Source organism: Vicugna pacos, chromosome X (assembly GCF_048564905.1).
Source record: "Vicugna pacos chromosome X, VicPac4, whole genome shotgun sequence".
NCBI lineage: Eukaryota > Metazoa > Chordata > Mammalia > Artiodactyla > Camelidae > Vicugna > Vicugna pacos.
In genome coordinates, this window is record NC_133023.1 from 105486694 (window position 1) to 105500372 (window position 13679).

The 13679-nt window shown below is 50.3% G+C and overlaps 1 protein-coding gene across 2 annotated transcripts in view; it reads right to left on the reverse strand.

Moving 5' to 3' along the window:
• The window catches only part of CD99L2 (CD99 molecule like 2), a 94087-nt gene that overhangs the window by 5253 nt on the left and 75155 nt on the right, over positions 1–13679 (reverse strand). For both annotated transcript variants that reach the window (XM_072956501.1, XM_072956500.1), the window contains exons 6-7: positions 4004–4042; positions 3406–3525 (exon numbers count right to left, since the gene is read on the reverse strand). In XM_072956501.1, the coding sequence (XP_072812602.1) occupies positions 3406–3525; positions 4004–4042 (159 nt within the window). The remainder of the gene's footprint in view (positions 1–3405; positions 3526–4003; positions 4043–13679) is intronic.

Sequence of the window (13679 nt, forward strand, 5' to 3'; positions counted from 1 at the left end):
CCCAACTCCCAGCCTCTCTGGGGCTTAGCCACCGCACAAACACCCACAGTGCTCCTCCTGATTCCAGCCCGACCTAGGTGCCTGGGACACATCAGTGGATGAAGGACACACAGTTCCCCAGGAGCTGACAGTCCAGAGATGGGGGATGGGGTGGCAGTCACAGACACGGAAACCAGCAAGCCCAATCGGCCCCAGATGGGCACCAGGGTAGCAGGGGGCGCCGGGCGGCCCCCAGGCTGGGAGGATGGTGCCCCAGGCCCGAAGGATGAGGGCAGCTCGGTGAGGGGAGAGGACACCAAAGAGGATGATGGGGAGAGCAGAGCATGCTCAGGGAAGTGAGAGTGGCTGTGGAGAAAGGCTTCTGGGGATGGGCAGGGACCAGGAAACCACGGTGGGGAGGAGAAGGGATATGGTTGGAGCCAAACCATGAAGGGCTTTGGACATCAAGCTCAGGGGCCAGACCACGACCTGGAGAGCAGTGGGGAGACTGGGAGGGCCACGCAGAGCCATCCCTGTGTATTTTAAGTGGGACCCTCTGGCTGCTCAGAGCAGGGAGAACCATGGGGGAGACTGAGGCAGGCAGGAGGCTGATGGAACCATCTAGACGGAGGGGCAAGAAGACCTGGCCCTAGACAGGCAGGATCGGGGCACTGGTGATGGAGAGCGTGGCCCTAGAGCAGAGCTACCCACGACCCCCAGGAGTGGGGACCCCACTGACATGAGGTAGGGGCTGGGAGGACCCAGGAGGGCTGGCAGAATTGGTGAGAAGAGGCCACAGACGCAGGAGCAGACACAACTTACAAATTTGGAAGAAAATGCTGGTAGCACAGGGGGAGGATACAGAAGCAAGGGGGATCTTTTTCAAATGTGGCAGATATGCCACACTTTGGTTCCCATCTAAGTGAACTGGGGGTGATGACAGTTCTTGACGAGTGTTCTGGTGAGGGACTCAAGACAGTGTGGGCTCAGCAGTGACAGTGACGTCACTGACAGACCGAAGGGCAAGGCCTGGGAAGCCCACCCTCAGATGGAGCGGAGGGCCGGGAGAGGCTGGGGGAGCACCCGTCAGCCCTGCCAGCACGCTGGCCCTCCCGGCCCGCAGCCCCACCGCCGGCCCAGCAACGCCCTCACCTTGAGGCCGCCCCCGGAGGGAGAGGCCACTTCCACATCCTCCAGCCTTCCAGCTGTCGGCAACGCCCCCCCCCTTTTTGGTTTACTCTCTCCCAAACAGCATTTAAATTGCTCAACAATTTCTACCCAGTCCTTCATGTTCTCATACTTTATTGGGCTTGGCCTGCTAATCCAATTTGCAAAACCTCACACCTGTTTGTTTTAGGAAACAAGTGTGAAAATAATGTACTTTCATTTCACCTTCCTGCCTCCCCCACTCCCCGCCACAGAGACAAACAGATCCAACCCAGACATCTCCTTCTTTCCCTTGGAAATCCACCTCTTTTCCCCTCCCCACTCCTACTTCCTGGCACCCTTCCTGGATTCATCGCTTCCCATGTGGAGCCAGTTCCTTCAACAATCCCCTCTGCCTCGGCTTCCTCATCCATTAACTGACGGTGCCCATAGCTGCTGCAGCCCAGGGCTGTAGGGGCGCTCGGGGCGGGGCGGCGCATTCAGCGCTGGGCACTGTTGGGCAGCGGTGCAGCGGGCAGGGATTTGACGACCGTGGCTTGCACTCGTCTCACCGTTCAGGTATCAGTGCTGAACTGGGGTGAATGGCAGCCCTCAAAGGATGTGTCCTCATCCTCATCTTTGGAACCTGTGGATGTGACCTTATTTGGGAAAAGGGTCTTTGCAGATGTGACTAAGTTAAGGATCTCAAGAAGAGATCATCCCGGACTAGTGTGGACCCTAAATCCAAAGACAGGTGCCCTTTGAAGAGACAGAAAATGACACAGAGGAAAAGGCCATGTGAAGACACAGGCAGAAACTGGAGTGATGTGGCCATAATCCAAGGGATGCTTGGGGCCAGCAAAAGCTGAAGGGGGCCGGGAAGGATCCTCCCCTAGAGCCTCCAGAAGGAAGCGATGCTGTGAACACCCTGCTCTTGGACTTCCAGGCCTCCACAACTGCAAGAGAACAGATTTGTTGTCTTAAGCCACTCGGTTTCCTTGCTTTGAGCTGGGGCAAGTGAGCGCTCTAAGGGTGATCCAACCTGCAGCTCTGCACTCCTGACTCTGCCTGCCTGCACCATGCGACAGCCAAGCTTTTGGATGCCCAGTGGACGGACAGGACCTCAAGCCAGGCAGCCATGAACAGTTGTGCAGGTTGTGCACCGAGATGTATAATGGTATCCCTGGATCACAGCCTAAGGAGCTGCACGTGGCAGCCCTGGTCACAAATACTGTCCAAGAGTAAAACCAGCAAACGTGATGGCCTGCTGATAAACTAGCTGGAGACTTCAGCAGTAGCCACATGCAAAGCATTCTGGGACCCAAATCAGTTTCCTGGGAAGCTCAGCTCTGGGCTAGAATTAAGGGCAGAAGCCAGAACCAGTGAGGGCACAGGAAGCCTCAGAGAGGATGGCACTGAGGTGCAGGAAAGAGGAAAACTATGGCCAGGTCAGGCTCTCTCACCTGAACTAAAAAAATCCGCCCGTTTTCAACTCAAGACACTCAACAAACAGCAACACCAGTGCTGTGCTTATAAAACACCAAGTATGAGCTTGTTCACCCTCAACAGCATCCCCATGAGGCTTCCCCGACACGGGGCGTCCACCACAGACTCCTAAGAGATTCCATCTGTAATTACTCAATTTACACACCACATACAGACTCACCACTACAGCATCCAGTGAAAGCGACCTGTTACAAAGCTAGCATAGAAAGGCAGTGAGCTGGGGGTGAGGCATTCCTGCTCATTTGAAACAATTCATGATCCCACATATTTTAAGGTTCTCTGGCTCGGGCAGTGACTCCCTGGGATCTGAGGGGGATGAGAGCACTGCCTGCTGGGTCTCAGAGATCCTGGAGTTTCCTGCCTTCCACTCCCCAGGACACTGGCAGCAGGAGAGGGTTCCCTTGGGTGAGATCCAAAGTCACATGGAAACCCAGGGAGAAGCCCAGAGGTCACTTGGGCTGCTGGAAGCTGGAACCCTTGGAAGATCCAGGTCATTGGGTCCAGCCCCATCCTCTCTTCCAGGCTGGTTGACACTTCAGTTCTGCCCAGATCTGTCCCCAAGGGTTTTGAAAAGTGCAGCTCCACCTCCGCCTCATCCTGGCAAGTCTGCCAGGGAAGGGGCTCGGGCAGGCTGTGGAAGGGACCTGAATCTTAACCTGCTTGGGTTCTGCCCCTTTCCGTCTAAAGCCCTTGCCCCTTGGTTCACATCCAGGAGTCAGGGGATGAAACCGCCGTGGGCATGGCCACAAGCGGCTGCAGGGCAGATCCACTTACGCTGAATGCTGAAACAGAACTTCTTCTGCTGGTACGAGATGTAGCTGGAGACGGCGCCGATCAGGGCCATGGCCAGAGCGCTGGCAACGCCAGCAATGGTGCCTGTCTCAGCCGACATTCCTGGGCGGAAGCGGGGGGGGGGCAATGCAGAGGTGAGGTCAAGCTGACGGCACCCCGGGGATCAGCTCAGACACCTGGTTCTCCCCCAGCCACCGAGCTGAACTTGTCCAAATACCTGTGACCCCCAAACCAATGTGAGAGGCTGATGCCACTTATATCTAAGGTAGTAAGAGGACATGGTGCCCTATGGGATTTGCCAAGTGTTTCTCATTTTCCATAAGCATTTCCATTTTGAATACCTGGAAAGGTGGCCATGGAAGGGGTGCAGCCCCTCCCTATCTGGGACCCAAACAGGCCAGTGGGCTTCCTGTGAGGCCACCTCCCCAGGATCCAGAGATTCACGCTTAATTCCTTCAAGTGGCAGCATTTGTCTGCTGCTGGTCTCATGGTTCTCTACCAGAAACACACAGGGAAGGGTCGGGAAGGCTGGCACTGTCCCCTAGTGGTTTCCAGCAGAACCCTCGGGACTCAAACTCACCGGAATCAGAGCTGTCATCGCTGTCATGCCGGCCATCACCTGCAGAAAGGACAAAAGCACTGAGTGTCCGCTGTGACCACCAGCTCAGGGTCAGGACGGACAGCTCCTTCCCGACGCTGATTCCACTTCTGCCACAGGCTCCAGCCAGCACGCCCCCTGCGGGCTCTCCCTGCCTGTAGCAAGACCTGCTTCCTTACGCCCGTCACCCACCAAACCCTGGCTGCCAGGTGGAACTTTTTATTCCTGAAAGGACAGTGGCTCTGCACCGAGAATGTGTTATATCCTTGGTTCTCACGCATGGCCCTCCGTCGAATCTCCGCAATCCCCTGGGGCAGGTGCACAGCATCCCCCATCTACGCGCGCAGGTGAGGGACTGGCCGGCAGGTGGCGGAGCTGAGCCCAGCACCCAGGCCAGCCGACTCAGCGTGACAACGCGGTGTGTCCCATGTATCTACTGCCTCCTGTAAGAAGTGTATTGTTTATCTGATGACAGAGACGTGGTTATATAAGGCTTCATTTAATAAAAAGGATGAAAGACTAGCATAAAAATAGTTCATCATCCCACCACCCGTAGAGATTTACAGTTCATATTTCAATTGCCTTTAGTCCTGTGCCTGGCCCTTCACGTGCTTTTCTGCAAATCCAGATGCTTCTGTTCATGTCACTCTGGTACACAGACAGTGCCCTTCCGAGACGCTACAGGATTAAGTGATCATCAAGTATTTGCTAAGGCCTTCCACTTTCAGCTTGGCGTCTAGTTTGAGTTGTTCTTGGAACATAAACCAATGCAGGCTGACAATCTCTTATCTAGTTCTTTTGAAATTCAAAAGAGCCTGAAATATCAGAGATGGAGAACAGATTAGCGGTTGACAGGGGTTAGGGAGCGTGAAGGAGGGGAATTTGGCTGCGATTAAAAAGGCAAAACAGGAAGGATCTTTATGGTGACAGAACTGGGGTTTTTTTCTTGACAGTGGTAGTGGTCACATGAACCTACACACGTGGTAAAATTTCATAGAACTAAACACACTCTCATACACACACGCTGCCCAGACAGCATCTCCATGACAAGCTACTGGTGCCGTTTCAGGACATTAATTAGCCTGGAACACTCCCTTCTTCTCAGGACATAGTGTTCATTAATGGAGAGAGACTGTGTTCCCAGAGCCCAGGGATCTTCGGAGAAGCTGCTCTTGGATGCGAGAGGCAATGACCTCTGACATCTCCTTCACAATCAAAGAGTCTGGGGGAGATGTAGGGGCTGCTGCTAACAGGGAGAGGCTGTGGGTGTGTGGGCGCAGGGGGTATATGAGAACTCTCTTATGATGTGTGCAATTTTGCTGCAAACCTAAAATTGCTCTAAAAAATAAAGTCTATTTTAAAAAGAAAAGAGTCTTGGGGGAGAAAATGAGGTTTGCTATGTTCCCACCTGGGGCTGAATCCTTGAGTTAAATGCATTTTATAGACAGCCCTGATTGGAAATGAATGGTTATTTATAAAACAAGGAACACTGGCATTTTCAAAAACACAATCACCACTGCTAGAGAAAGCAGAGCAGAAAGGAGGACATGAGTCACCCAGTGCGTTAACATGTCGGCAGCAAGGTCACCTGTGAGGACATGGCGTCCTGCTGCACCAACCCAGCACTGGGCCCTTCCGCTCTGCCGGGGGTGGCCGTTGCCAAGGGTAGCGGTGAGCCCCCTCACCAGCATCCTCTGCTGACGTGTTCAGGTCGCTAGATTTCCAGGTAGGTCTGAGCAACTCAACCCACACTTTCTTTCACCTCGAGGTGGAATGAACTGAGTGTCCTCAAGTCTCTCCTTATTAATACTTGATCACGGGGATTCACAACAACCTGAACCTCTCAATCAGGATGAGTATGAGCTACGAAGGTGTTCCATGAAATGTGAATACGACGACTCCCCGTCTACCGCGGCTCCAGGGGCATACGGAGAGAGGGTCTGGCTCCCCTCGGCTATCCAAAAGACTGAAAAGTCTGATGCTTCTGTCTTGAGGAATTCCTGACTATCTCACCATCTGTCATTGTATGAAAGCAGTATCCTAAGTAGATGACAAACATGTTGTTCCCTACGCAACAAAAATGTGATCGCATCCTGTGTGTGACTCACTGTTCACATGGGCACGTGAGCTGAACAACCTGTGAGGCTAAGGAACAATTAGAAAAGAAAAGCCCAGTCATTCTAGAGCCTTCCATCCCTTCTGGTTACATGAACCTGAAGGGAAGTCAGCCAATGTCATGGATTTGATCCCTGTGTGGCTACTGAACTCCAGTCACTTCCTCTGAGCACAGGTTGAATCCAGTTCCTTTACAAAATGCCTGCCAGGCAAAGAAGGTGCCGGGACAACTGATGTCCCTCTGGCATAGCGTACGCTTGTCCAGACCGATACCACCCACGGAAGGAAGTTCCATATCAATGCAAAGTGGATGAAGTCGTAAAAGCGCTGCAAGAAAACGTAGGACCACATTTATATTTTCCTAAGGGAAGGAACGGCTTTCTAAATCTGACCCTAAAGCCGGAAGCTTGAAATGGAAAAGATCATATCACAAGCAAAAACTTCAGTACTAAAAGCACAAGAAACGAAAGGGAAAAAAATGGATCCACTGGACAATGTAAAAATTAAAAACCTTTGTGAAAAAAGAAAGCTAACTAAGTCAGGTAATGAACGTTCGTTAGCTTCACTGTGGTGGTCATTTTGCAATGCATAGCGGTACTGAACCGTCGTCTTGTGCACCTTCCATTTGTAAACTTTTGTCAATTATACCTCAGTAAACCTGAAAAATGAAAAGATGAAAAGAAAACCTTTTTGCTTCAAAGGACATAATCAAGAAAGTGGGAAGAAACCCCCCAGAACGAGAGAAACACCTGCAAATCCTGTGTCTGATAAGGGGCCAGTGCTGAGAACAAACAACTGCTACTACTCAATCAGAAGGCAAGAAATTCAGGGTGGAGGCGGTGGCTCAAGTGGCAGAGCACATGCTTAGCATGCGCAGGGTCCTGGGTTCAGTCCCCAGTGCCTTGTCTAAAAATAAATAAGTAAGTAAACCTAAGTACCTTCCTCTCCCCCAAAATAAGAAAATACAAAAATTTTTTTTGAAAAAGATGGTTTGAGAAAAGGCAACTAATTCAATTTTTAAGCGGACAAAGGATGGGAAGACATCTCGAGACTGAGACAGACAAATGGCCAATAAGTACATGAAAAGACCCTCAGCGTCATGAGGCGTCAGGGAACTGCAGATGGAACTGACAATGAGATAGCCCTGCACACGCACGAGGAAGGCCAGGGTCCAAAAGAGGAAAGTAAGTGTCACTGAGGGTGTGGAGAAATTCGATCTTTCAGACGTGGCTGATGCGAATGGAAAATGGTACAGGTTAATGGCTCCTCCCAAAGGTGAACACACTGAGTTCCCATATGGCTGAACAATTCCACGTCCAGATTCCGTCCCCAAGACGACCGACAACACAGAGCCACACACAAACCGGCACAAACTGGTACACTGACTTTGCTGCAGCGTGAGTCATAAAAGCCCGAATGTGGAGGCAACACACAGGTTCAGCAGCTGACGAGTGCGTAAAAGAAAATGTTTCTGGAATGTCTGAAAAGGGCTTACTAACCCCTAATGTAACAGGAGCCCTTCCACGTAAATGAGGATAGGCGCCGATGCTGGGGGAAACCGGGAAACAGGCACGGAAAGGCAACTCGCACAGTACATTAAGACTGTCTCAATGAGATGTCCAGGTGAAAGGTGTTTCACCTCTGCGGTTCAAAGAAATGGAAAAGTTCAACAGGATAGCATTTTGTGCTGCTCGAATGTGCAAAGATAACAAAACTCACCTACCCAGCGAAGGGGGTATCTCAGCCAACGGGCACCTGTTCGCTTCCTAGTGGTGGAAACGGAAGGCGGCCGAGAGGTAATGGGATACCATCTGGCAGAGCTGCATCTTAGAAAGAGCTGCATCTTAGAAAATCTGCACTTCCTGTGACCCCGCCATACAACTTCTAGGAATTTATCTGACAGACAATATACATTTGGTGATGAGGACGTTCATCACAGCACTGTGTACAGTGGTAAAAAGCTGGAGGAGAAAACTCTGCATAAAACTAGGTCCTGCTTAAATAAGTTACAGTAAAGCCTGAGATTACGCAGTGGTTGACACAAAAAGACACTCAGGGTATCACTCAGTAAAAATCCTGGCTTTAGAAAGGTAGCGTATCGGGACTGGGGGTGCAGCTCAGTGGCAGAGCACGTGCCTGGTGCGCATGAGGTCCTGGGCTCAGTCCCCAGTGCCTCCGTCAAGGGGTGAAAGAGGAAAAAAGAAAAAGAATTCATTAAAGAAAGGTAGCATGATCCTATTTTTATAAAAATAAACACAAATATTTACAAATGCATACTGTGTGCACAGAAAATGTATTGCAAGCAGATACTCTGAAGTATTACTGGTTACTGCTGATTCTTCCTAGATGGTGAAACAATAAACACATATTTTTCATGTAATTTATAAAAAATGTTTCAAATATGCCAGCCTCATGCCAATCTAGCCCCATCTACTTTCCCACAACTGGAGAAACGGTTCAAAGAGGCTAGTTCACAGGATCTTCATTATCAAGGACAATGCGTTTTGTACCCCCACCTGCGTTCTGAGTTCACAATTATAGATCACGATTACATATGAGTCTACAGTCGCCTTCTACCATATTAGAAACTCCCCGGTACAGCGTATCTCAGACTGCAGTTGGCTTTGAGCACAGAAACCTGCGCACACAGACGGCGAGATTGAGCCGGCAGCTAGAGCAAGCCCCGCAGCTCTACAGGGCGCCACAGCTATGCGCCCACCTCGGCTGTACGGGCTCCTCCTACAGCGACAGTGCCCACTGTAGCTGCAGAAGACTGTAAACGGGACGCACTGCCTCAGGGAGGAAGTCGCAAATAAGCCCTGCTGTCAACAGAAACGGTACAACCTCCGCCTCATCAAATACAAAAGGCAGCGACACACACAGACAGACAGACACATCAGCCTGGAGTCCTCCACGGCCACACGCCCGGGAGGCAGGGATGCAATGCACGGACTGCTCCTTCACTGACAACAGCACGGCCCCAGGCTCGCGGCGAGCGCCTGGCACCTCTGATTTGCCACGGGCCCGGGTACCAGTGGGGAGGTACCATCTAGAACTGCTGGCAGGGGCCGTGTAAGGCTTTAAGGACTTCTGTAAGTATTCCCGACTTCCAGCAGCCACAGCTAGGGCTTCTGAATTTTAGGGTTTTTGTTTGTTTGTTTGTTTGTTTTAGGGGGGAAGTAATTAGGTTTATTTATTTATTTTTCATGGCGGCACTGGGGATTGAACCGAGGACCTTGTGCATGCTAGGCATGCACTCTGCCACTGAGGTATGCCCTCCCCCAGGGCTTCTGGGTTTTTTAAAAAGGTATTTTAATTTAGAAAATAAATTTATTTTAATTTATTTTTAAATGTATTTAATTTATTTACACTCAGTAAAAGAGTCAGACACAAAAGGGCAAAATATTTACTACATTTTTAAAAAATGGCAGCAGAAATGCAAAGTAAATTTTTTTTCAAAATTGAAAAAATAATAAACACAGGGAAAAACACTTGCTTCAAATGACTCATGGTTACAAAGTCAGACTGAACTAAAGCAATCAGCCTGAACATGGCTGCCAAGGCTAAGCACTGGGGATGGCCTTCTCCATGGCTGCAGAATGTCTCCAAGGCCCGGGTCCCCTCCATCTCCCTCCTTGGGGAAGAGTGTGCTCACCTCACCCTCTAGCTAAAATGACAGGGGAGGGTAGAGCTCAGTGGTAGAGTGGGTGCTGAGCATGTACAAGGTCCTAGGTTCAATCCCCGGTGCTTCTGTTAAAATAATTAATTAAAACCTAACTACCTCCCTCACCAAAAAAAGTGATTTATAGATAACATGACAGGTGCCTTGCCCAAATCTGACACAGAGCCCTACAGCTGCCCACCTATGGCAAGCTCCCAAGATGCCACAGACGTTATCTCGGAGAACAGCCCTGCGTTCCCGCCACACTCGTGTGTGTGTGCATGTACCTGCATGTGTGGGGCAGGGCCAGGGGCTCTGAGGGAGCAAGTGGGTCTCTTCCCATTCTAGAACACCAGAACCAGACAGCCATTCCTCGCATCTGAAACATCTTATTTCTTCATGTTATAAAAGCTGAATCAAAAAGAAAGAAATGGGTCCAAAGAAGTCAGAGAGAGCTGTAGAGGAGAGATGGAGAAAGGGCTGTCTGCAGGGACCCAGCACTGTCTGGGGGCAGATCCAAAACTTTTCAGTTCCCAACAGAAGGTTCCTCACTTGGCTCACTGTGCCCACAGCGGGGCAGGCCACCCCAGGGATGTGGTGGTCACCGACTACTCAGTGGAGGTCTGATGGGTTTTAGCCACTACTTCTAGGGTAAGCCCTTCCACTGAAGCTCTTCTGCCATGACTATGTCCCCATCGAGGCCCGATTCCCTGTTGCCCGAGATTCACTTAATGGCTTGTAAGGGACCATGAGACATCCCAGATACTTCGAGAGAGTGACTGTAAATATAGTAAAAATGGAAGAGGAATGATTTCTCTAAAGGCCCAGTAGCAAACATGGTGTACCTCTATGATGGAATATTATTCAGCCATAAGAAGAAATGAAGTCCCGAACCCTGAAAACCTGCTAAGTAAAAGAGCCAGACACAAAAAGGCAAATACTGGGGGGATGATTCCACCTAATGAGGCACCTAAAGTTGTCAACTTCACGGAGACAGAAGGTAGCATAGTAGTTATTAGGGACTATGGGGACAGGAGAATGGGGCCTAGCTGCTTAGTGGGGACAGAGTTTCCACTTGAGAAGGTTGTGAAGATGGATGATGGTGACGATTGTACAGTACTGTGAATGTACCTCATGCCAATGAACGGTACACCTAGGATGGTTAAAATGGTAAACATTATGTATGTCTTATCACAATAAAAAAACTCATTAGCGAACCCTGGGGCCCTGGAAGATTCTAGAAGGTGGAGGTTCCGGGCAGGGAGCAAGCACAGAGGCCTCAGCCAGGCTCCCCACGTACGGTACTGCAGAAGAAACAAACAATGAAAATTCAAAGTCAGGAAGCAGTCTGAGGACAGACACCAGGAGTGCAAGGCGGGGGTGCAGAGGAAGCTGTCTGCAAAGCCCTGAAGGAAATCAAAGATCAAGGCTCCCGCACTTCATCCTGGGGACCACAAGGCTGCGTGTGGAGGGAGACAGCACTTGAAGCTACAGCCAACTAACTGAACTGAGCCAATAACAGCTTCTCATTTAACCCTGGGAACTCAAGGTGACGTGTTCCTACATCCCCACAGTGAAGCGCCCAGGGCTGCAAAGTGAGCATCGTCTCTAGACCTCCAGGACAAGTTCCAGCAGGGCCCCTCTCTTCGTGCTGTTCTCGGAGATGCAGGGAGGGCTTGCACTTGATGCAGAAGATAAGGCCCTCCGTGCAGACACCTGCCCTCTACCACCCAAGGCTCTGGGGACTGCCACTTGAACCTTGAACGAGCTGGTCACCCAAGTGCTAGTGAGCAGACTAGCTCAGAAGCTCAGGGGAGGTTCAGAGAGAACAAGCAATGGGTAAAACATCCAGCTGGAGCAATGAATGGCTGCTGTCCTGGAATGCAGGCAGGAGGAGGGCTCTCCCTGAGGAGGGAGAAGGGAGAGCAGCAGCAAAGGGACTGGCCCCTGAGGCTCTCCCTGAGCCACTCCCTCTCCCTCCCCCAAGCCCAGCCCTCTCTCATCCCCATTTGATCCCCTGGCTCAGCTTATCAACAGTTGTGCTGACTGACACAGCAGTAACAGTGATTGGGGGTGCTCATGACATCCCTCCTCCCCTGTAGGTTCTTCGCCCACTGAGGACAAACGCCAGGAGTCAGAGGATGGTCAGATAAGGCATTTGCTTTATGAATGGGCTCCTGTGGACTTCTCTCCCCTGGCTTCCAAAATCCCCTGGGGGAAAGCTGAGTTTACAGATCAGAGTTACAGAGTTCACCTCCCATAAGAGTGCCCACTTCCCCAGCCAGTTACATGGGGGGGGGGCGTGGGCTCCCTCACCACCCTTTTTGGGGTACAGGAGAAAGCACTTCATGCCCTGATCCCAACACTAATGTGGCCCAGAGTGTCGACAGCCTAGACCCTCTCACCTCAGCACACTTTCATTGGGGGGCGCCAGGGATGCACAAGGGAAAAGGTGGCTGCCTTCAGGAAGCCCAGTCCGGCAGGAGTGAAAGCAGCTATCTGTGACGCCGGCTGATGGGCGCACGCTGTGCTGTCTGGATGACGGAAGCTCTAGGAGGACCCACAGGCAAGAGATGGGTGCCAGGCCCCAGGACCACAGAGGGGAGGAGGCTCCAGAGAGCAGGTAATCTTTGAGGTCTCTCCTAATGGATCAGTAGCTTCACACTTACTGAAGGATGAGTAGGAATTCACCCGGTGGAAGAAAGGCATTTTAGGCAGGGGAACAGCACGTGAAGGCACAAAGATCGGCAGAGACCAGCTTGTCTGCATGGCTGGAGATGAAAGGAACCTGTGGTCTAGGGCAGAGAGCTATGCCAGCAGCATGAGGGGCTTGAACTTATCTTGTAGGCAGTGGGGGGGACCATTAAAGGTACTCCTTGTTTTTATCTCCTTAAAAAAGTTTTTCCCAACACAAAACCAACTTCAAACATTCAAAAAAGTTGAAAACATTGTATGGTGAACACGTACATATCCATCATCTGGATTCTGTAAATGAACATTATACATTCTTTGCTTTATCACATGTTCATCTGTCCCTCTAGCCCTCCGATGATGCATTTGATGATGCATTTCAGAGTACGTCTCAGACATCAGTACAGGTCCCCTCAAAACACATTATAACCTAAAGTTCCACAGTTGCAAGTGATTCCTTTTTTAAGGTACAATTTACATATAATAAAATACACATCTCACATGTGCCATTTCCTAAGTTTTGGCAGACACGCACACCTGTGGAACCCAGACCCACGCCAAGATACAGAATGTTACCAACACCCCAGAAACTTCTCTCCTGTCCCTGCCCAATTAACCCCTGTCCACACCCCCATCCCTGGCAGCTGTGGATCTTATTTATGACATTAGACATTAGTTTTCCAACTATTACAATTTCATGTGATGGGGCTCATACAGTATGTACTCTTTTTTCATTGGCTTCTTTCACTCAGCACAATATCTTTGACATTTATCCTTGTTCTTATGTGTATCAGTAATTCATTCCATTGTATGAATATGGGTCACAATTTGTCTATCCATTCTCCTGTTGATAATCTGGCTGTTTACAGTTTCTTTTGTTGCTGTCCTGCTATCATAAATAAAGCTGTGACGAACATTCTGCTATAAGGCTCTTTTCAACATAAACTCTCATTTATCTTAAAAAGGAGTGAAACTGTTGAGTTACAGGGGAGGCCTATGTTCAGCTTTATAAGAAACTTGACATTCCCACCAACAACGTCTGGGAGTTCCAGTTGCTCCGCTGCCACGCTAAGATTTGGTATTGTCAGTCTTTCTGCTTCAAGCCTTTCTGGTGGCTGTGCTGTGATAGGTCATCATGATTTTAATTGGCATTTCCCAAATAATGATTTTGAGCACCTTCATAGAACTTCC